Source organism: Ipomoea triloba, chromosome 10 (genome assembly GCF_003576645.1).
Source record: "Ipomoea triloba cultivar NCNSP0323 chromosome 10, ASM357664v1".
NCBI classification, from domain to species: domain Eukaryota; kingdom Viridiplantae; phylum Streptophyta; class Magnoliopsida; order Solanales; family Convolvulaceae; genus Ipomoea; species Ipomoea triloba.
This window is the reverse complement of record NC_044925.1, coordinates 1584161-1607262: the sequence shown is the minus strand read 5'-3', so window position 1 is coordinate 1607262 and position 23102 is coordinate 1584161. Positions and strand designations below refer to the sequence as shown.

At 31.7% G+C, this 23102-nt stretch overlaps 1 protein-coding gene across 1 annotated transcript; it reads left to right on the top strand.

Annotated features, from left to right (window-relative positions):
- Positions 1-21108: 21108 nt before the first annotated feature.
- Positions 21109-22032, top strand: LOC116032281 (cytosolic sulfotransferase 17-like). Its single transcript, XM_031274776.1, has one exon. The coding sequence runs from the start codon at positions 21109-21111 to the stop codon at positions 22030-22032; it is 924 nt and encodes a 307-aa protein (XP_031130636.1).
- Positions 22033-23102: the final 1070 nt, after the last annotated feature.

Below are 23102 nucleotides of genomic sequence, written 5' to 3'. Positions count from 1 at the left end.
AATACAATTCTAGACTAGAATTACTAATGGTAATAATTCAGTATAGATATTTCTCTGCAATGCAATCTATACTATTACTAGACAAGATATTGTTTTTATTAATAGTATAGATTGCATTGTAGAGATATCTATACTGAATTATTACCATTAGTAATTCTAGTCTAGAATTGTATTACGAATACGAACGTAGAGAAGAATATATATTTTATTAGGAATTCTATTTTAATTTACAATTGAATTAGGAATAGGAATTGTATTACCATATTTTACAATATTACGCACACCAAAATATTATAGGTCTGTTTTGGGCGGTAAGTTAAAACTGAGGATATTGTTTTTATTAATAGTATAGATTGCATTGCGGAGAAATATATATACTGAATTATTACCATTAGTAATTCTAGTCTAGAATTGTATTACGAATAGGAACGTAGGGAAGAATATATTTTATTAGGAATTCTATTTTAATTTACAATTGTATTAGGGATAGGAATTGTATTACCATATTTTACAATATTACGCACACCAAAATATTATAGGTCTGTTTTGGGCAGGAAGTTAAAACTGAGGATATTGTTTTTATTAATAGTATAGATTGCATTGCAGAGAAATATATATATACTGAATTATTACCATTAGTAATTCTAGTCTAGAATTGTATTACGAATAGGAATGTAGGGAAGAATATATTTTATTAGGAATTCTATTTTAATTTACAATTGTATTAGGGATAGGAATTGTATTACCATATTTTACAATACTACGCAAATCATAATATTATAGGTCTGTTTTGGGCGGGAAGTTAAAATTGAGGATATTGTTTTTATTAAAAAACCAATGCAAAAGAGAAAAATAAATGAAAGAAAAAATGAATCTAGTTCAAATAATAAACAAAAAGAAGTATAGATTGCATTGCAGAGAAATATCTATACTGAATTATTACCATTAGTAATTCTAGTCTAGAATTGTATTACGAATAGGAATGTAGGAAAGAATATATTTTATTAGGAATTCTATTTTAATTTACAATTGTATTAGGGATAGAATTGTATTACCATATTTTACAATATTACGCACACCAAAATTTTATAGGTCTGTTTTGGACAGGAAGTTAAAACTGAGGATATTGTTTTTATTAATAGTATAGATAGATTGCATTGCAGAGAAATATATATACTGAATTATTACCATTAGTAATTCTAGTCTAGAATTGTATTACGAATAGGAATGTAGGGAAGAATATATTTTATTAGGAATTCTATTTTAATTTACAATTGTATTAGGGATAAGAATTGTATTACCATATTTTACAATATTATGCAAACCATAATATTATAGGTCTGTTTTGGGCGGGAAGTTAAAACTGGGAATATTGTTTTTATTAAAAAACCAATGCAAAAGAGAAAAATAAATGAAAGAAAAAATGAATCTAGTTCCAATAATAAACAAAAAGAAGTATAGATTGCATTGCAGAGAAATATCTATACTGAATTATTACCATTAGTAATTCTAGTCTAGAATTATATTACGAATAGGAACGTATGGAATAATATATTTTATTAGGAATTCTATTTTAATTTACAATTGTATTAGGGATAGGAATTGTATTACCATATTTTACAATATTACGCAAACCATAATATTATAGGTCTGTTTTGGGCGGGAAGTTAAAACTGAGGATATTGTTTTTTTTAATAGTATAGATCAACTAGTTTAGTTCTTCAATTTTAGCTTTTAGTTTTTTAACTTTCAACTATTTTTAAGCTTTTAATTACCATTTCAACTAGGTTTTTCAAACATAGCCGTACCAATGCCCAATGATTCATTTCTTAGACAACCTAGGGTGAACAAAAAAAAAGTACGTACTTCGGTGTTGAGTCTATTAAAAGCATTAATTGATGCAGTTACATGGGAGAAATTTCACAAAACTTAATAAAACACATGGGAAAAGTCCTACAATATGCCTAAAATTCAAGTTTGCACGAACTATATTCAATGTAAAAAGCAGTTCATATGCAAAAAGTACGTACTTCGGTGTTGATGTGGAGAAACAGCAAACCAGAGATACAGAATTGAGAGAGAAAGAAGAAGAAGAAGAAGAATGTCTGTTTATTCAATTCTCAACTGTTCTGCAATCTACATATTTATTACAGCAGGGAGAGGTTGTTAAGAATGGAAAACAGAACAAACAACTCTTCCAAGTTAGTTACAAGGGGTGGTTAAGCAATGTCAGATGTGCTGCACGTGAGGCCTGATGTAGAGCTGCTGTGTGTTGATACCCCCCGCAAGGTGGAGTGTACATGCTATGTACACCCAGCTTGGAAATAAAGTTGCAGAATGTTTTAGGATCATGAGGCTTGGTGAATACATCAGCCAATTGATTAGTGGTATCAACATGTAGCAGCCTTAGAACTTGCTTTTGTAATTTTTCCCTTACTAGGTGACAATCAATCTCGATGTGCTTTGTTCTTTCGTGGAAGACTGGATTTTCAGCTATGGCTATAGCAGACTTGCTATCACAATATAGTATGGCTGGGGAGTCCACAGGTACCCCTAAGTCTTGCAACAAATAAATCAGCCACTGCAACTCACATGCTGCTGATGCAAGGGCTCTATACTCAGCCTCAGAGGAACTCCTGGAGATGGTGATCTGCTTTTTTGACTTCCAAGAAACCAAGGTGGTGTCAAGGAACATACAAAAGCCTGTGATGGATCTTCTAGTGTCCGGGCATGCAGCCCAATCAGAATCAGTGAAGCCCTTGAGCTGTAGGGAAGATGTTGCTGAGAAAAACAACCCTTGTCCTGGATTTGCTTTGATGTACCTTAATACCCTGTGAGCTGCCTGCATGTGTATGTCAGTAGGGCAATCTAAAAATTGAGATAATTGTTGAATAGCATAGCTGATATCTGGCCTTGTAATAGTCAAATATAACAATTTCCCAACAAGCCTCCTATATTGAGTAGCATCCTCAAGCTTAGTACCACTATTTTTACTGAACTTAGTGGATGTAATCATGGGAGTTTTGGCTGGTTTGCAATGCAGGAAGCCTGTCTCTTCAAGTAACTCTAAAGTGTACTTTCTTTGTGACATACCAATGCCTTTACTGCTCCTGCCAACTTCTAATCCCAGAAAAAATTTCAATAGACCTAAGTCTTTAATATGAAAAGCATCATTCAAATGATTTTTGATTTGCTGCACTTGGTGTAGATTAGGACTTGCAATGACCACATCATCAACATAAACGAGTAAGGCTACAAAATCATCTCCCTTACCCCTAGTAAACAAGGAGGAGTCAGAGACAGCCTGTGTGAAACCCATGCTCAGCAATTCATGTGTTAGTTTGATATTCCACTGTCTACTGGCTTGTTTCAAGCCATATAATGACTTAACTAACTTGCATACCTGCCCTGGTTTAGGAGGAGTGAAACCAGGGAGTAACTTCATGTAAACTTCTTCATTTAAATCCCCATGCAAGAAGACATCATTCACATCTAGTTGGTGTAGAGTCCACCCCTTGATAGCAGCAATAGCCAATACCACTCTGATTGTTGTTATCTTGGCAACTGGGCTGAAAGTATCCATATAATCCAATCCAGGTGTTTGAGTATAACCTTTGGCCACAAGCCTGGCTTTGTACCTCTCAACAGTCCCATCTGCTTTTAGTTTAGTTTTGTAAACCCACTTACAACCTATTGGCTCTTTGTTGGGAGGAAGATCAGTGAGTATCCATGTGTTGTTGGACTGCAAGGCAGTAAACTCTGCTTCCATTACCTTCCTCCAACATTCTTCCTTAATTGCCTCATTGTAACTCTTTGGATCTTTTGCAGCAAGGGAGTTAACTGCAAAGGCTTTGTATGTGTGTGATAGGTTGCCATAGGATAGAAATTTGGAGATATTATGTGGGGATGTATTCTTGACAGCCACATTCTGACAAGTATAATCATTAAGGTAAGCAGGTGTGGTCCTTACCCTAGCTGATCTTCTAGGCTGGTGAACTGTTGTCACATTTGTATCAGAAACCTCATTTGTCTGACTTGGGACTACATGTTGATCTTCATGTGAATTGTGTTCAGCAGTAGGGATGGAAATATGGTCATCAATATCTGGATATGATATACTTTCTGATGGCAGCACCAACATATCAGGCTGTTTACTCTGCAACATCTGAAATGGAAACAAATTCTCATAAAAGGAAACATCCCTGGACATGAAAACCTCCTTTGTATGAATGTCAAACAACTTGTACCCTTTTATGCCATTTGCAAATCCCAGAAACACACACTTCCTAGCTCTTGGTGAGAACTTGCTTCTATGACAGCTAGGAACAGCAGCAAAGGTTAAGCAACCAAACACCCTAAGGTGTTGATATTTTGGCAATTTATCAAAAAGAATTTGATAAGGGATTTGATTATTCAAGGCTGCTGATGGGAGCCTATTTATTAGATAGACTGCGTGAAGGATGCAGTCTCCCCAAAATTCCTCAGGTAAACTAGCTTGAAATCTTAAGGCTCTTGCCGTAGAGAGGATATGACCATGTTTTCTCTCAACCACACTGTTTTGTTGAGGGGTGTATGCACATGAAGTTTGATGTAGTATTCCTTTATGTTGGTAGAACTCATCCATGAGGAATTCTTTCCCATTATCAGATCTTACACATTTTATATTTCTTCCAAATTGAGTGTTAATCAGCTCACAAAACCCTTGCATAAGCTGCCTTACTTCACTCTTTTTCCTCATGAGATATACCCAGGTGGCCCTACTGTGATCATCTACTAAGGTCAAGAAGTATTGATGACCATAAATGGTGGGGACATGATATGACCCCCATATATCAGCATGTATGAGATCAAAGCATTTATCTGAAACAGAAATACTGGGCTGAAAAGGCAACCTTCTTTGTTTAGCCATGTGACAACATTCACAAACAGTAGGTTTATCATTACAAACACTATCATCTAAAGTGTGAAGGAATTTTATTTTGCCTTCAGAGGCATGACCCAACCTAGCATGCCACAAACTACAAGCATTGACAGCAGGTTTATTATGAATGAAAGTAGGGAAAACAAGTTGATAAAGTCCTTTCTTCAGCTCAGCCATACCAATCATCCTCCCATAGTGTTGATCCTGTATAACACATTAGTTAGCATGGAAGGTTATGTTGCAGTTGGAACCCCTTATGAGTTCACCCAATGAGATCAAATTATAATGGAACATAGGTACACACAGCACATTCTGTAAAACCAAATCTGTGGACAAACGTATGGTTCCAATATGTGAGACTTGTGCCTTGTGCCCATTAGGTAGATCCACCTGTATTCCCTGAACTTTCTTGCAGATATGTAGTAGATTTACACTACAAACAATGTGGTGTGTAGCACCACTGTCAATAATCCACAGAGAACTAGAATCTGTCAAACTATTGCAAGAAATAACTGTTTTACCTTCCATTTGGACATCAGGAATGAAGTTTGCTGCTATAGTGTTGGCTTGAGGAATAACATCAAGAGGAGTATTACTGGTTTTCTCTCTTTGCATAAACTCCAAGAATCTCTTGTAACTTTCCTGAGTGATAGGTGGATCTGTTTCTAGAATTCTAGCTTCAGTGGTCTGAACTTGGTTGGCTGATGGCATATTTCTGTTTCTTGGCTTCCAACCAGGAGGATAGCCATGTTTTTTGTAACACTTTTCAATGGTATGTCCTGTATATCCACAATAGCTACATACAGGCTTTTGTTTTTGATAGGTGTATGACCTCTTGTTGTCAGATTTAGTAAAAAAAGCTGTTGCCCCTGCTAGGTTGTCTCCCAGACTGTTCATTCCAATACTGACCTGCCTCTCTTGTTGTGAGATCATAGCAAAGGCCTCTCCAACATCAGGGAGAGGTTTCATCAACATAATCTGGTTCTTAGTACTGGTGTAGTTTTCATTTAGGCCAATGAGAAAGGATGACAGCATGTCATTCTCCAGGTGCATTTTGATTTTTTCAGACAACTTGTTCCCACATTCACAGTTCAGAGGGCATTCACAACAAGGAACAGGTCTCAAAATAAAGAGTTCATCCCATAACAACTTCAATTGTGTAAAGTACTCATTTATGGAAGAATTACCTTGTTTTGTTTGGTAAATCTCAGCCTGGATTTCAGCGATCCGAAGAACATCTTGTTGGCTGAACCGTTTCTTCAAATCTTTCCACACACCTTCAGCAGTATCAATCCATAGCACACCGCGTCCAACGGTGGGTGAAACTGCTCTAAGGATCCATGACAGCACCATTGTGTTGCATTGGTCCCAATAGTAGTACCTTGCATCAGTGGTATTTGGAATCACCATTGTTCCGTTCACTATGCTCATCTTGTTCTTCGACCTCAGCGCCATCTCCATAGCCCTCGCCCATGGGTGGTAGTTTGACCTCCCTTCTAGCTGAACACTGACCAATTGCAGAGCCGGGCTCTCATTAGGGTGGAGATAGAGAGGATTTTTGCGATCGTTGGGATAAAAAACTGCTTGATCGACTGCTGGGATCGGGATCGGAATCGGAATAGGGTTTGGAGGATGATTTGCTGTACCAGCTTGGTTTTCATTCCCACCAAGTTGAGTGGACTGTCGAACCATGTTTATCGCCGGTGAACGCCACGCCATTGATTCAGAGCTCTGATACCATGTGGAGAAACAGCAAACCAGAGACACAGAATTGAGAGAGAAAGAAGAAGAAGAAGAATGTCTGTTTATTCAATTCTCAACTGTTCTGCAATCTACATATTTATTACAGCAGGGAGAGGTTGTTAAGAATGGAAAACAGAACAAACAACTCTTCCAAGTTAGTTACAAGGGGTGGTTAAGCTATGTCAGATGTGCTGCACGTGAGGCCTGATGTAGAGCTGCTGTGTGTTGATAGTTGAGGCTATTAAAAGCATTAATTGATGTAGTTATAAGGCCCGGTATTATCTTCTCTCAAAAAATTGAATCCCCAACCCCAAAGGTTAGGTATTATCATTTATAGGTTGGGGACATCACAAAAAAAAATAGGCTCTGGATAATATATATTTCATACTTCAAATTTAAATTAAATAGGGAAAAAAGACTAATATCAATAACTTTAAATAAGATTAACAAGTTTTTAACAATTTTACATACACAATAATAATCATGAAAAAAAATAAATTCTATGGGCTTTCCTAAATGCAAAATAATAAATAATCGTATAAGTGCCTTCATAAATAAATAATTATAGTTTATAAAAAAGATAAATAATTTAAAATCGAGTAACCTTATAAACAATAACATTGTTAATATAATAAATAATAAATAAATTATTATTAAAATTTTATAAAACAACACTTACAAAAATATATGTGAAGCTAAAAATCTTTTTGACTAAGAGCAAGAAAAATTAAAATAATTCAAAATGCGATAAACATATTCATTAAAAAATATAAAATATAATTACTTATATAAAATAGTTTAAATAGAAAGCGTATTATAAATTACACATCTTATAATTTAATTTTATTTTCATAATTGAATCTAAAAATATATTATTTTTAATTCAATTTACGTAGTTATCTTTTAATTTTATTTTCATAATTGAATCTAAAAATATATTATTTTTAATTCAATTTTACATATTATGTTTAGTTAAAAGTAACTAAGTAGGAGTTGAGGAATTTAAGGATAATGTAAATGGAAGGGTTTGATCCTTTGCCATTTAAATTTTAATTTTATTTTCATAATTGAATCTAAAATTATATTATTTTTAATTCAATTTTACATATTATGTTTAGTTAAAAGTAACTAAGTAGGAGTTGAGGATAATGTAAATGGAAGGGTTTGATCCTTTGCCATTTAAATAAGTTGAAGGTGTGTTTAAGCATTTTAACAGCCAAGCTAATTTACCTTTCAAGATAACTGACGCATATTTCCTTTGCCATTTAAATAAGTTGAAGGTGTGTTTAAGCATTTTAACAGCCAAGCTAATTTACCTTTCAAGATAACTGACGCATATTAATTACTTATACGTATGCATATATATACTATATATAGGATGTAGGATGGGCCATTCAAGCATGGACCAAAGCAAGGCCCAGCCTGCCCTTGCCCAGGCCGGCCCTGCTGACCGTTACATGGGAGAAATTTCACAAAACCTAATATATAAAACACATGGGAAAAATCGTACAAAATGCCTAAAATTCAAGTTTGCACTAACTATATATTCAATGTAAAAAGCCACAAATTATATCGTGGACCGCGGTCCACAATGAATTATGCACCGCGCATCAAAACGACGTCATTTTGATTAATGAAAACAGACAGATGAAACGATCTTCGTCCGCGCCATTCACATTCAGTTCATATACACAGCAGTTACATTTTAACACAACTGCAGTTACATTTCAACACAACTGTAGTTACATTTCGATATAACTACAGTTTCATTCGATAATATAAAAACAGAAATGTGAAACTGTTATTCAGTATCAGTTCATATACACTGCAGTTACATAAACTGTTATTCAGTATCAGTTCATATACACTGCAGTTACATTTCCTGTTATTCAGTATCAGTTCATATACACTGCAGTTACATTTCAATACAACTACAATTACATTTCGATATAACTACAGTTTCATTCGATAATATAAAACACAAATGTGAAACTGTTATTCAGTATCAGTTCATATACACTGCAGTTACATTTCAACACAACTACAGTTGCATTTCGATATAACTACAGTTTCATTCGATAATATAAAAACAAATGCAAAAAGCACGACTGGTAAAAAGCAGTACACATATGCAAAAAGATCACTAAGGGAGTGTTTGGTTGGGATGAATTTGAGTGTAAAAGAATTATAATTCAATGAATTTTCGAATTACACCGTTTGGTTGGAGGGAATTGCAATTTGGTGGAATTGCAATTCTCTCCTAATGAGGATTTGCAATTCATGGGGTACCCCCATGAATTGCAATTCGGTGGAGAGGAAGGGCAATTTTGTTAGTGTAAATACAATTTTGCCCTCCTCCCATACCCTTTGTCTTTTTTTTTTTAAATAATAATAATAATAATAATAATAATAATAATAATCATAATAATAATAGTATTATTATTACTACTACTATTACATAAGAGCATTTTAGTCATTCTGTCGCTTATTACCTTTCAATTCCATGTACTCCTGCATACCAAACACTCTAATTTCAATTGCAATTCCCACCGAAACCCTAAACCCTAAACCCCAAATCTTCAATGTGACTCACTGACTTGAATTGGGATATTCGGTTAGCGTATAGAGAGAGAAAACTGGACATTTTAATTTTGGTTAAAGTATCATCCTACACTATGAACTATATCGGATTGTTCATGCCGTACCATTACTTTTCATAACATATATTTGAGTCACTACTCACCATTAATTTTTTTTCATCTAGCATTTTTAAGAGGTTTTCTTGTTTCATTATTAATTGTTTTTTATTCTAGCATTTTTTTTAGAGGTTTTTGTTTTTTGAAGTAAAACGATTACATGGTTCGTATGTCATACGCACCGCATCAGTAAGAAACACCTCAATAAGAAGAAATAAGCATCACATTAACAAATAGCCGGTGTCATGTCATCAAGTAACCTGAAAACCTGTAAAAAAATGCTAGACTAAAAAAAAAATTAATGGTAAGGGACTCAAAATATATGCTATAAAAGGCCAGGGAGAAAGACAATAATGAAACAAAAAATAAAACAATTGACAAAAATATAACAATTTTAAAATTTTGACAAAAATGTGAAAAACTCAGTTCACACATGCGTTCATTGTCAGAAGCGGTCAAACACAAAATGCAAGTGGGAGTTGCGTTTTATGCGTTAAATTTTTTAAATTTTTAATTTTTTTTTGACTCCAACGGAGGAGAAGCCGGCGATGGTTGCTGGCTTTCCGAAAGCCAGCAACCATCGCCGGCTTCTCTTTGCCAGCGAAGGAGAAGCTTCTCCTTGGCTGGAGAAGCCAGCGACCAAACTGGTCGCTGGCTTTCTTCTCCAGCGAAGGAGAAGGCTGGAGAAGAAAGCCAGCGACCAGTTTGGTCGCTGGCTTCTCCAGCAAAGGAGGAGAAGAAAGCCAGAGACCAGTTTGGTCGCTGGCTTCTCCTTTTGGAGAAGCCTTCTCCTTCGCTGGAGCTGGCATCTCCTTCGTCGGAGACAAAAAAATAAAATAAAAATTTAAAAAATTTAACGCAAGTGGGAGTTGCGTTTTCCGTAAAACGCAACTCCCACTTGCATTTTGTGTTTGACTGCTTCTGACAATGAACGCATGTGTGAACTGAGTTTTTCACATTTTTGTCAAAATTTTAAAATTGTTATATTTTTGTCAATTGTTTTATTTTTTGTTTCATTATTGTCTTTCTCCCTAAAAGGCCATGGTGGCGCATGAACAATCCGATATTGCTTATGTTGCGAGATGAGACTTTTGCTTTAATTTTGAAAGATTTCAGTCATTTTGTTCTCTCTTTAGAAATATGGCCGATTTAAAGATTGCTGAGAGTATATTTCTGTTTTCGAAAATAACTTCTTGCAATAACAAACTTCTCACCCGGTAGAATCCAGTTGTCATAATCGCTTCTGTCGAACCAATATCTATATTAAAATTTGTACCAGAAGCTTCCTTGAGACAGTGTGTCTTTGGAAACTTCTGTTCTAAGACAAGTTACACCAATACTTAGTACACAAAACTGTTCTTTGCTCCCAAAACATCCCTAGGACTATTTTTTGTCAAAGTGTTTAGCAAACAAAAAATACATTGTCAAATCAAAACACTTACGGTTTGTTCTTAATAATTATTTTTGGATTATAATATTTCTATTTATGCAAGAGTTGTGTTTGTGTAATTTAATTGTTAATTATTGCATAGAACCCGACTTGATCAAATTGTATGTGATTCTTGCGAGTTAAATTGTTCATTAGAGTGGGCTTTAACTTAGAGATCGGAGCACAAACACACTAGAAGGCACACCACACTATGAAAAACTATGATGATCCATCAATGGAAACACACTATAAAACGCTGCAATATTTTAGAAGATACTCCCATGCATACGTACTCTCATCAACTAATAAATTAAACTATATCTTCCATGGCCAACTCAAAGCTTTTCTGTCTTCTCCCTCTGCTTTTCATGGCTGCCATGGCGGCTGACCCTCTCCGCTATAACTGTGCAAAGTCTGGAACCTTCCAGCCCAAGTCTCCCTACCAAAATAACGTAGACAAACTTTTGGGTGACCTCAACTCCAAAGCACCAATCAACGACGGTTTTAGCTACGGCGTTGATTGCTATAGATGCCTCGTCAGCGCCATTCGGGAGCTCCCAAAGTGCTGTAGTGCCCAAGAGGGAGGGAGAGTTGTGGGAGGGAGTTGCAGCATCATATTTGATATACATAAGTTTTACAAGTCCAATTGAAATGATAATGCAATGAAGAAACGCTACAGCCTACTATACAGCTACCCAGCATGTTTATTAATATGTGTGTTACGTTATCTATAATAAGTGAAAATAAATATAAATAAAAGGGGCACAAGTGTGACTTGTGAGAGCTGTCCCTAACCAAGTCTGAGTCCTCGGTCTGTGTTATATTAATCTTTACTTTTTGGTCCTTTGACCACGTACTGTATTTGCGTCTTTACTTTTAATAAATGAGTTTAAATTTATAGATTTAACCTCCAGAAAATGTGCAAGGAGCAAATAATAATGAGATCAATAAATAAATATATATATATGGGTGGTTCTAGTGCAAGAATTTGCTCAGGTGCGAACATGCGGGTTAATCTGAGTCATTGATTAAATTTAGATCAACGGCTCAAATCAATTAAAATCTTTAAAAAATAATGCGCATCTAGAAGGAACCAAGCAACTTAACCTTAAGCATGAAAATGACGTACCTTAACTACACAAACCACACATCTTAAGCACACAAACGAAGCACCTTAAGAATACAAACCATGCATCTAAAGTTTTAAAATGACACACTTAATATTATAACTGATGCACCTAAGTCCAGAAATCATGCACCGTAGTTTAAGGTTCTCTAGGAAGAACATTGAGCTTGTCCCTTAAATCATGTAACCTTGTTGTATGGTTAGTGGCTTGGTGAAGTTTTTTGTCAATTGGTCTTTTTATAGATATGTAGTTTATGCATAAAACAAATTGGTGATAAGTAAGGGAGACTCTTTTGAAAAAGAATGTGCTTATACACTAATATGGAAACAGTTTTACCTTATGGTTCTCAAGCTGCACAAGTAAAAGGGATTGACAACCAATTTTAGGATGGCTACCACTTGTTGACCGACAGCGAGTAAATTCAAATTTCAAGTTGGTGCTCACCTCTTTTCTTCTATAAAAGGAGGACCACATGTTTAAAAGAAGATTGATGTTGGAAAAGCAATCTCTTGTGATCTGCTACTTTGCAAAATCTAATCTTCTAAGTTGAAAGGAAAATCACTTTGATTCATTCAAAGTTCAACACTCAACTACACTCCATCTTTTAAGTTAATTAAGGAAGTTGGGAGATCAACTTAGCAAGATGACTGGGTGATTGATTCTTGACTAACTATAATCGGGCAATGAATGATAGGTCGACGAGAAGTTCGTGACTATCACAAGGATTGTCAATTGTACTGGAAGAAGTAACAACAAGCTTTTGTTTCACTTGTATTGTTAAAACCCAAAATACATAGTGAAAATCCTACTTGGTGTTCAAGGAGAAGAATGAAGTATGAAGTTTTTCCAAACCACTATAAATCTTTCTTACACTTTAATTTTCATTTCATTATTTATTTTGTGCAACTAATCAACCCCATACTCATACCCACACTCGCTCACAAATTATCAAAATTAGCCACAATTTCTTTTAGCAAGCTCAAAAGACTTTCGCTGTAAGGAAATTTATTTTCATTACTTTGATTTCTAAATTCAAGCTTACCTAGAGTTATTTTTTGATAAGTATTTAAAAGCTATTCAACCCCTCCCCCGCTCCCCCACCTCCACGCCCATCAAACTTTTAGCTTGCCTAGGACCAATATTTATAATTAAATGATCAAATATTTATAATATATTATATGAAAGGAAACAAAATTTTCGCTACTATAATGCTTATAATATTCCTCTTTTACAAATGATACTAGTTTTACAAGCGCATTGCGCGAATGTACTGATGTCCAATGTTTATATTTAAATAAGTATTTTCAAAATTTATCAATGCAAGATTATATAGGATAAGTTCATACATAGGTAATTAAATGTTGAATTTGTTTATTTAAATAGGTAATTCAAAGTATATGAATGTAAAATAATATAGTAGATTCATTATAATTGCATTGTCACTAAGATAAATGTTTGCAACTTTGTAAAATCGATAGTCTAAATACGTAGTCTAAACACGATAGTCTAAATAAATATTACTTTTGATGATTTGAATTTTTCTAAGTCTTCTTAATTCTCTTTTGGGTAGCATTGTCATTGCATTGTCTCCATCTTCACTATTTGTCATCTTCTTTTTTGTTGGTAGTGTATCATTTGCAATTGGGTTACTAGTTGTAGTATACATGGCAGCGTCAAGCAATGAGATTATGGTGTAGGAAGCTGTGGATTTGCTTTGTTGTGTATATGACTGAGATCTTAGTTGTACTATGAAATCTTGATCTTGCAAACGTCTGTTGATATTTTGCAGTGGTAGTTTTTTCCCAATCAACATGTTTCATGTAGAATTATTGAATAAAATATTAATATTTATTATATTTGTAGAAGGTTCATGAGTAGTACCTCTTGTTCTATTTTCATAACTTGATTACTTGATAGTACAACAACAATAACTCTGCAGGTAGCACGAACACTAATGCAGCAACATGCCCAACTTCATCAACAATTTCCGCATTCATTTTGCACATGTTCATTCTCAAGTTCATATTTTTTTAGAATTAGTATGAATGAGTGTAATAATTGATTTTGTACGTGCGTGCGTGCCTATGTGTTTTTTTAATTTCTTTTATTAAATTGATACAAACCTTGGAGTTAGATTGCTTATTACTTTGTGCATAAAACTTTTTTTAAACAGTGGCTACATCCTATATACCAAGTACTTTTGTTGTTAAGGTTGATACTGGTTTTTGCCTTTAATATATGCAGGTTGAGTCTAGAAGATAAAATGAATTGTAAATTTATATTAGTTCTAATATATTTAATGAATGCACAATAAGTATATTACATTCAGGATCAATGAATGAAGCAGCAGTAGTTATTTTGGAATTTCTTCATTTTCTTGATTTGCTAAATTGATTACATCATTGTTGTAGTCTTGACATATTTTCAATGTATCAAGTGTGTCACAATGTTCTATTGTCTTAAACTGACATTTTTAATAATGAGTTTTAAATGTAGATACGGAAGATAATGATCTAATTAACATTTACATATTATTATTAACATAAAAGCATACCAGTCCTTTAGGTATTCTGTTCGGGGTTCATCTGGTTCAACCATTATTGTTGAATGATGAGTTCTTGTGGGTAGAGAAATACCTAGGTTAAGGAATAAGATTAGACAATAAAGAAATACAATTTACCTTTAAAGTGAACGACTATGATGTAATAAAGACAATATAATTAATGAAATTATTTTTCTTATTTAATTTATTGATAATGATTTTTTTTAATAAAGACATTGTAGATACCTAATTCTAAATTAAAGAAATGCATATGTATTTTTTTTTTGTTATAGCTACTAATTATATTTATATAATTTAATAAGAGTAATAGAGAGATGAACTTACTTTTTATCAACAACAATGAAGTCATTGAATTTTTTTTAATATCCATTCGTTGTTAAGATAAATTATTTTGGGAGTTTGTCATTGACAATTGCTACAATTGTTGTCAATAGAGGATGAAAATAAATAATTTAAAATATATGAATGGTTAAAAAAGATATTGTTATAGTTATATAGTAAAAAGTAATTAACTTACAATGTCGTGATCAAACACTATTGCTTGAACTAGCTAGAATTCCTCCATTTATATGTATGTTTTGTTACCTTAAAAATCCCCCCCTAAAAGCAATTATGTCCGATAAAAAATAATAGTATAATATTTGTAAAGTAATTTATAATTGCACCATTATAGAAATACAGACAAAAATAATTAATACCATAATGACCTAAATCATTTACAATAATACAAAAGCATAATTAAAATATTGAGTCTTGTTCTAAATAATCAAAAGAAGATTAATTAAACTATAAAAAAAGGAAAAAAAAAATTAACATAGATTTGTTTTTAAAAAAAATGTAAGGACATGATTTTCAATTTAAAAATTTTATATTGTATTTTTTAATACACTCTAACATATTCATAGCATATGTTCTACAATTATGCATGCCAACTTTGACTGAGATGAGATTCGAACCTAAGACCTTCCTTATGAAAATCAATGAGTAAGTTAAGAATATAAACAGTAACAGAATATTCCTCGTTACTAAAGTTTACACTGCTGATGGAGTTGCGAGGGTATTTAGGAAAATTAAATGATATAATAGAGGATAAAATAGAAAAATCAAAAGAAATTGCTAAAATCAAAATAATCTGAACCATTTATTCCATCAAACAATTAGACCAACATTTTTTAGTTCCTGTTAGGGGACTAACTTTATTGACTTTTATTAGAATTGTAGATAAATGTAGATAATTGAATTTTATATTTAATTAAAAGTTTATTTGGAAACATGAAAAATGATTTTTAGAAAATCATTTTCATGATTATTTTTTGAAAACATATTCATATTTGGGTGTTTGACGGAAAGTGAGAAAATAATTTTTTCTCTTTTCTTTAGCTAAAATTCATAATATTGTAATTTCTTTTAATGTTTGGTTCATTTTAAAAAACATGAACATAATTCTATAATTAAGCTATTTTTAAAAAAAAATTATTTATTTTAATGCTAATAATAATTATTAGAGCAAATACCAATTTTGGTATCACGACTATTAGCAAAATGACAATTTTGGTCTACATGTTAATTTCTACCAATTTTGGTCCCACGACTACTATTTTAGTGCAAAAATTCATCGCGTCAGTCACCATCCGTTTAAAACGTGCCGAAATAAAATTTTTAAAGGTATTTTCGTCATTTTCAACTCAATATCCAATTTGAGCATTAATGAAGAGATTTAATCTTTAAGATTGATCAAAATTCGCAGTTCTGCTCCTCAAATTAAGGTAAAATGGGGAGGAAAACTGTGGATTTTGATTGATCTCACTGCTGGAAATCTCGTTGTTTTCGTCCAACATTTCCGTCAAACCGTAAGTTGGTCGGTATTTTGATAAAAATTTCAACTTTCTGTAGTTAAAGATGGGTGGACGAAAAGTTGGTCGAAATTTCCGTCCAACATTCACACGTTGGACAAAATTTCTGTCCAACATCCATTGTTGGAAGGAAATTCTGTCCAATTTGTAATGAAGAGGTTATTGAAAATATTTAAATACTACATGTATTCCATTATATAGGGAATAAATTAAATGGTTCTTTGAGCGGGAAATAACCAAATTTCATTGGCAAAATCCTGTATAAGATATTTTGGAAAACATATGATAAGCCTAGTTTAAGCTTCCTATGTACCAAAAAATTTAAAAATTAAAAAATGAAGAGGTTATTGAAAAAATTTAAGTGCATGTATTACATTATATGCCATAACAGAGAGAATATCCAAAACCTAAACAAATCATTTACATTTTATATTTATTAAAAATTAAATCAACACGTAATAAACCAACTATTAATAATCCAATTTGACTTCTCAAAAAATAATCCAATTTGAATTTTAAATTACAAATTCAGTTTGAAAAATATGTAAACACTATATTTTAGCATGCTTGCTTTTGTTGTACATAACTTGTAAAACTAAACAACATTGATAAATGATACTTATTAGGGATAAACTGCAAATAAGTCATCGTACTATTTGAGAACAAGCAATTAGGCCATCGAACTCGAATAACTCTCAAATAAGCCATCGAACTCAGAAATATAAAGCAATTGAGCCACTGAAACTAAAAACAAAAAAAAAAAAGAAAAAAAAAAGAAAGAAGAGCAATTAAAACAACACACGTCATAAACCAACTATTAATAATCTAATTTGAATTTTAAATTACAAATTCATTTTCAAAAATACGTAACCATTATATTCTAGCATTATATTGTAGTCCAGTGGCATCAAACCCTTCCCTTTATACGGGAGGTGGTGCTTCAATAGGTTGAGAAAGTAGTTATGAACAGATACTGCATTGTAATAGAGTTAGTAGTATTCAATCAATGCATATCGTTATCAGTCAAGCTGTAATACAACAAAATTTAAATTAATTAGAAATAAATCTAAAGAGTAACCTGTTTTCTAAAAAATAAATAGGGAAATAATTTAATTGAATCTTTGAGCGGGAAAAAGCCAAATTTCATTGGCAAAATCCTGTATAAGAGATTTTGGAAAACATATGATAAGTCTAGTTTAAGCTTCCTACGTAACAAAAAATAAAAAATAATAAAAATGAAGAGGTTATATGCCATAACACAAAGAGTATCCTAAATCTAAACAAATCATTTACATTTTATATTTATTGAAAATTAAAACAACACACATAATAAACATTTTATATTTATTGAAAATTAAAACAACACACATAATAAACCAACTATATTTATTGAAAATTAAAACAACACACATAATAAACCAACTTATAATAATCTAATTTGAATTTTAAATTACAAATTCAGTTTCAAAAATATGTAAACATTATATTCTAGCATGCTTGCTTTTGCGGTACATAACTTGAAAAATTAAACATTGCATTGGTAAATGATACTTATTATTACCTGTCAATTAATGCATACCGTTATCAGTCAAACATTAATAATTAACATTGAAAAGTGGAAAATAGCTGTAATACAACAAAATTTTTATTAATTAGAAATAAATCTAAAGAGTAAACGTTTTCTAAAAATTAAATAGGGAAATAATTTAATTGAATGTTTGAGCGGAAAAAGCCAAATTTCATTGATAAAATCTTGTATAAGAGATTTTGGAAAACATATGATAAGTCTAGTTTAAGCTTCCTACGTAACAAAAAATAAAAATTAAAAAAAAATTGAAGAGGTTATATGCCATAACACAAAGAGTATCCTAAATCTAAACAAATCATTTACATTTTATATTTATTGAAAATTAAAACAACACACATAATAAACATTTTATATTTATTGAAAATTAAAACAACACACATAATAAACCAACTATATTTATTGAAAATTAAAACAACACACATAATAAACCAACTCATAATAATCTAATTTGAATTTTAGATTACAAATTTAGTTTCAAAAATATGTAACCATTATATTCTAGCATGCTTGCTTTTGCGGTACATAACTTGAAAAATTAAACATTGCATTGGTAAATGATACTTATTATTATCTGTCAGTTAATGCATACTGTTATCAGTCAAACAGTAATAATTAGCATTGAAAAGTGGAAAATAGCTGTAATACAACAATATTTTTATTAATTAGAAATAAATCTAAAGAGTAAACGTTTTCTAAAAATTAAATAGGGAAATAATTTAATTGAATCTTTGAGCGGGAAAAAGTCAAATTTCATTGGCAAAATCCTGTATAAGAGATTTCGGAAAACATATGATAAGTCTAGTTTAAGCTTCCTACGTAACAAAAAATAAAAAATAATAAAAATGAAGAGGTTATATTCCATAACACAAAGAGTATCCTAAATCTAAACAAATCATTCACATTTTATATTTATTGAAAATTAAAACAACACACATAATAAACCAACTTATAATAATCTAATTTGAATTTGAAATTACAAATTCAGTTTCAAAAATATGTAAACATTATATTCTAGCATGCTTGCTTTTGCGGTACATAACTTGGAAAATTAAACATTGCATTGGTAAATGATACTAATTATTACCTGTCAATTAATGCATACCGTTATCAGTCAAACATTAATAATTAGCATTGAAAAGTGGAAAATAGCTGTAATACAACAATATTTTTATTAATTACAAATAAATCTAAAGAGTAAACGTTTTCTAAAAATTAAATAGGGAAATAATTTAATTGAATCTTTGAGCGGGAAAAAGCCAAATTTCATTGGCAAAATCCTGTATAAGAGATTTCGGAAAACATATGATAAGTCTAGTTTAAGCTTCCTACGTAACAAAAAATAAAAAATAATAAAAATGAAGAGGTTATATGCCATAACACAAAGAGTATCCTAAATCTAAACAAATCATTCACATTTTATATTTATTGAAAATTAAAACAACACACATAATAAACCAACTTATAATAATCTAATTTGAATTTTAAATTACAAATTCAGTTTCAAAAATATGTAAACATTATATTCTAGCATGCTTGCTTTTGCGGTACATAACTTGGAAAATTAAACATTGCATTGGTAAATGATACTTATTATTACCTGTCAATTAATGCATATCGTTATCAGTCAAACATTAATAATTAGCATTGAAAAATGGAAAATAGCTGTAATACAACAATATTTTTATTAATTAGAAATAAATCTAAAGAGTAAACGTTTTCTAAAAATTAAATATGGAAATAATTTAATTGAATGTTTGAGCGGAAAAAAGCCAAATTTCATTGACAAAATCTTGTATAAGAGATTTTGGAAAACATATGATAATTAAGTCTAGTTTAAGCTTCCTACGTAACAAAAAATAAAAATTTAAAAAAATGAAGAGGTTATATGCCATAACACAAAGAGTATCCTAAATCTAAACAAAGCATTTACATTTTATATTTATTGAAAATTAAAACAACACACATAATAAACCAACTCATAATAATCTAATTTGAATTTTAAATTACAAATTTAGTTTCAAAAATATGTAAACATTATAAAAAAAAATATGTAAACATTATATTCTAGCATGCTTGCTTATGCGGTACATAACTTGGAAAATTAAACATTGCATTGGTAAATGATACTCCCTCTGTCCCATTTTACCTGTCTTATTTACTAATCATTGGTCAAACCAACTCTTCTTTCTTTGCTTATTTTCTTTAGTAATTTTTTTATTATTTTTAAATTTAATTTTTTGCGTTTGATAGTACTTTTAATGTAGTTTCTAAATATATAAATTTTATATATTAATGCTAAACTTAATAATATGAAAAATTGGAGTAAATTTTAAATTTTGTATGATTAAGTTTAAACTATAATAGGATGCATTTCCCTATATGATTGTATAATACATTATATATACACATAATATTTATTAATGTGTATATAGCAAAATTCTATAATATAATTTCATTAATTATAATTTATATTGATAGATTTATAATTAAAAATTTACATTAGAAATTAAAAAATTAGCATTTAAATTTTGTATGATTAATGTATTGCATATTTATGTATTTAAAAAAAAATTTAAATATTTATGAACACATGTTTTGTTAATTTTATAATTTTATTTCCTTAATTATATTTCATATTTTATTGATTATAATTTAATGAAATTGCCAAAAATATTGCCACGGAAGAAATATTATATTTCTCAATGAAGTTAATTATATTAATTATAATTACCAAATATTGTAGAAATTACCATACTGATTTCATTAACTATATCAATTATAATATTTTTTCTATTCTAATATTAAAATATATTACCATAAATTAGCATAATAATTAATGAAATTGCCACAATTTTGAAATATAGTACCATAAAATTACCATAATAATTACATGAAAAAAGTGAAACCATTAATAACCATCAATTTTGAAATATAGTACCATGTGCAGGTGCCAATGCTATAAATATATGTGGCTATGCAACAAATAGGGCATCAAAATAACCATCATCTTCCCTCCCTCTCTCTGTCTCTCTCTCGCGTATTTCAGTAGCAGGAGAAAACTCCGGCCAGATAAGTCATATCAGGTACTCTCCCTGTCCCATTTTATCCGTCCACTTATTGGTCATTGGTCAAAGCAACTCTTTCTTTTTTATTTATTTTGTTTATTGTTAGGTGATTACGCCGGGCAAATGGAGAACCAGGATTCTTCAGTAGAAGGGAAATGGTGGGGAAATAAACAACTGCAACAAATCAATGGCTTTTGGTTCATGCCACTTGCGATTCCTGGAGTTCAACGGGTCCTGGCCGAGTTCAATCCACGCCCTAATGATGTAATCTTGGCTTCATTTCCCAAAACCGGCACCACATGGCTCAAAGCTTTGCTTTACTCAATAATCAATCCATCCTCTCTTGATTCTCTAGTCAAGCACAACCCCCACGATCTTGTTCCTTTCCTTGAATTGCGAGTCTTCAATGAAGGATCGGAACCGTACGTTATGCCACCACCGGATGCTAAAACCAAAATCTTCGATACCCATATTCCATATCAATTGTTAGGCAAAACCTTTGAATCCTCAGGTTGTCGTGTGGTTTATGTTTCCAGGAACCCAAAGGACACCTTGAATTCACTTTGGCATTTTGTGAATAAGTGGAAAGTGGCCGAGGAGGAAGCGTCGGGGTTGGAAGAAGCTGTTGAGAAATTTTGCCAGGGAATTATACCTTATGGGTCTTACTATGAGCATGTGTTGGGGTATAAAATGGCAAGTTTAAAGAACCCTAAAAAAGTATTCTTTGTTACATACGAAGAGCTAAAGAATGATCCAAAAACTCACGTCAAAAGGTTGGCTGAGTTTCTGAATTCTCCTTTTGCTGAAGAGGATAACAAAGTGGAAGAGATAGTAAAGAGCTGCAGCTTTGAGGTTTTGAGCAATCATGAAGTGAACAAGTCTGAGCATTCTCGAACTGTTGCGACGATGACAATAGCTTCTAAAGCCTTGTTTAGAGAAGCGACTATTGGTGATCATAAAAAGTACTTGAGTGATGAGAGTATTAAAAGAATTGATACACTCACAAAAGAGAAATTTCAGAATTCCGGTATTGCTTATGAGATTTAATTAGTTTCTTTGTTTCTTTGGCATATGTAAGAGCATAGAAATTGCTGTGTTTCTTTGCTTCTATGGCGTGTGTGAGAGTGTTTAAATTGTTATATTTCGTTGTTTTTGTTGGCTTCTATGGTATGTGTGAGGGTGTTTAAAGTGTTTATGTGTTGGGGTTCTCATGTGTTAGTGTTGGTAACTATTTATTACGGAGTATAATAATATACTCTCAATTTTTACTTCATTTTTTACTCATTGTGGATGTGTCATCCTTTAATTGATTTAAAGAAACTAATCATGTTGCAAACACACAATTGATTGAACATAACAACTGTGGTTTCTTTTCATTAAATGAAACAAAGTCATTGTAGACTATGGTACACATAGTTGTGTGGATCATGGTCCACTGTATAACAGATTGATAATTTGCTGGCCAAATTGATATTTTAACTGAACTTGTCTGGTGGTTTGAATAATAGCTAGACAATTGTAGGCCAACCTGGTCATTTGAGACCACTTAGATGGTGAAAGAAAGAACTAAGTGTGAGATAATAATTCAAAAAAAATCATTTAAGTAGAAATCTCCAGAAGTCATTTTATGAGTTTCAAAACTACAGTCCGTTCATCTTCATTCGCAAGAAGCATCGCCCAACATTCCACAGTCTGCAGCAGTGCGTCCAACAGCCATAGGTATGTATATGTAATTTTGTTGTATTACTTGTATATATTTTGTTGTATTGCATCTCGCATATCTGTAGGAATGTATATGTTATCTATTTTGTTGTATTACTTGTAATTATTTTGTTGTATGGCGTCTCAAATATGAGAATGGTATTACCAATTATTCGAATGGTTGTTCAGCGGAATTTGAACCAAACTTAAAATACCTAAGTGATACAGAAATGCCTAGCCTAGATAATTGAAAGCCTGCGCCGAAAGGTATGCAAGTAGTGTGAATCTTCTAATTGCCTTCTAATTGTATTGAATCTTCTAGTTGTAGAAATGATTTTGTTGACTTCTTTGATATATATTATTACAAATATGAAATTGATCCACAAAAACTAACACTAAAGTTTTGTCCAAATATT

Bases quoted from the DNA above. Each gene is read 5' to 3' on its own strand.
- LOC116032281 (XM_031274776.1), top strand. From the start codon at position 21,109: ATGGAGAACCAGGATTCTTCAGTAGAAGGGAAATGGTGGGGAAATAAA.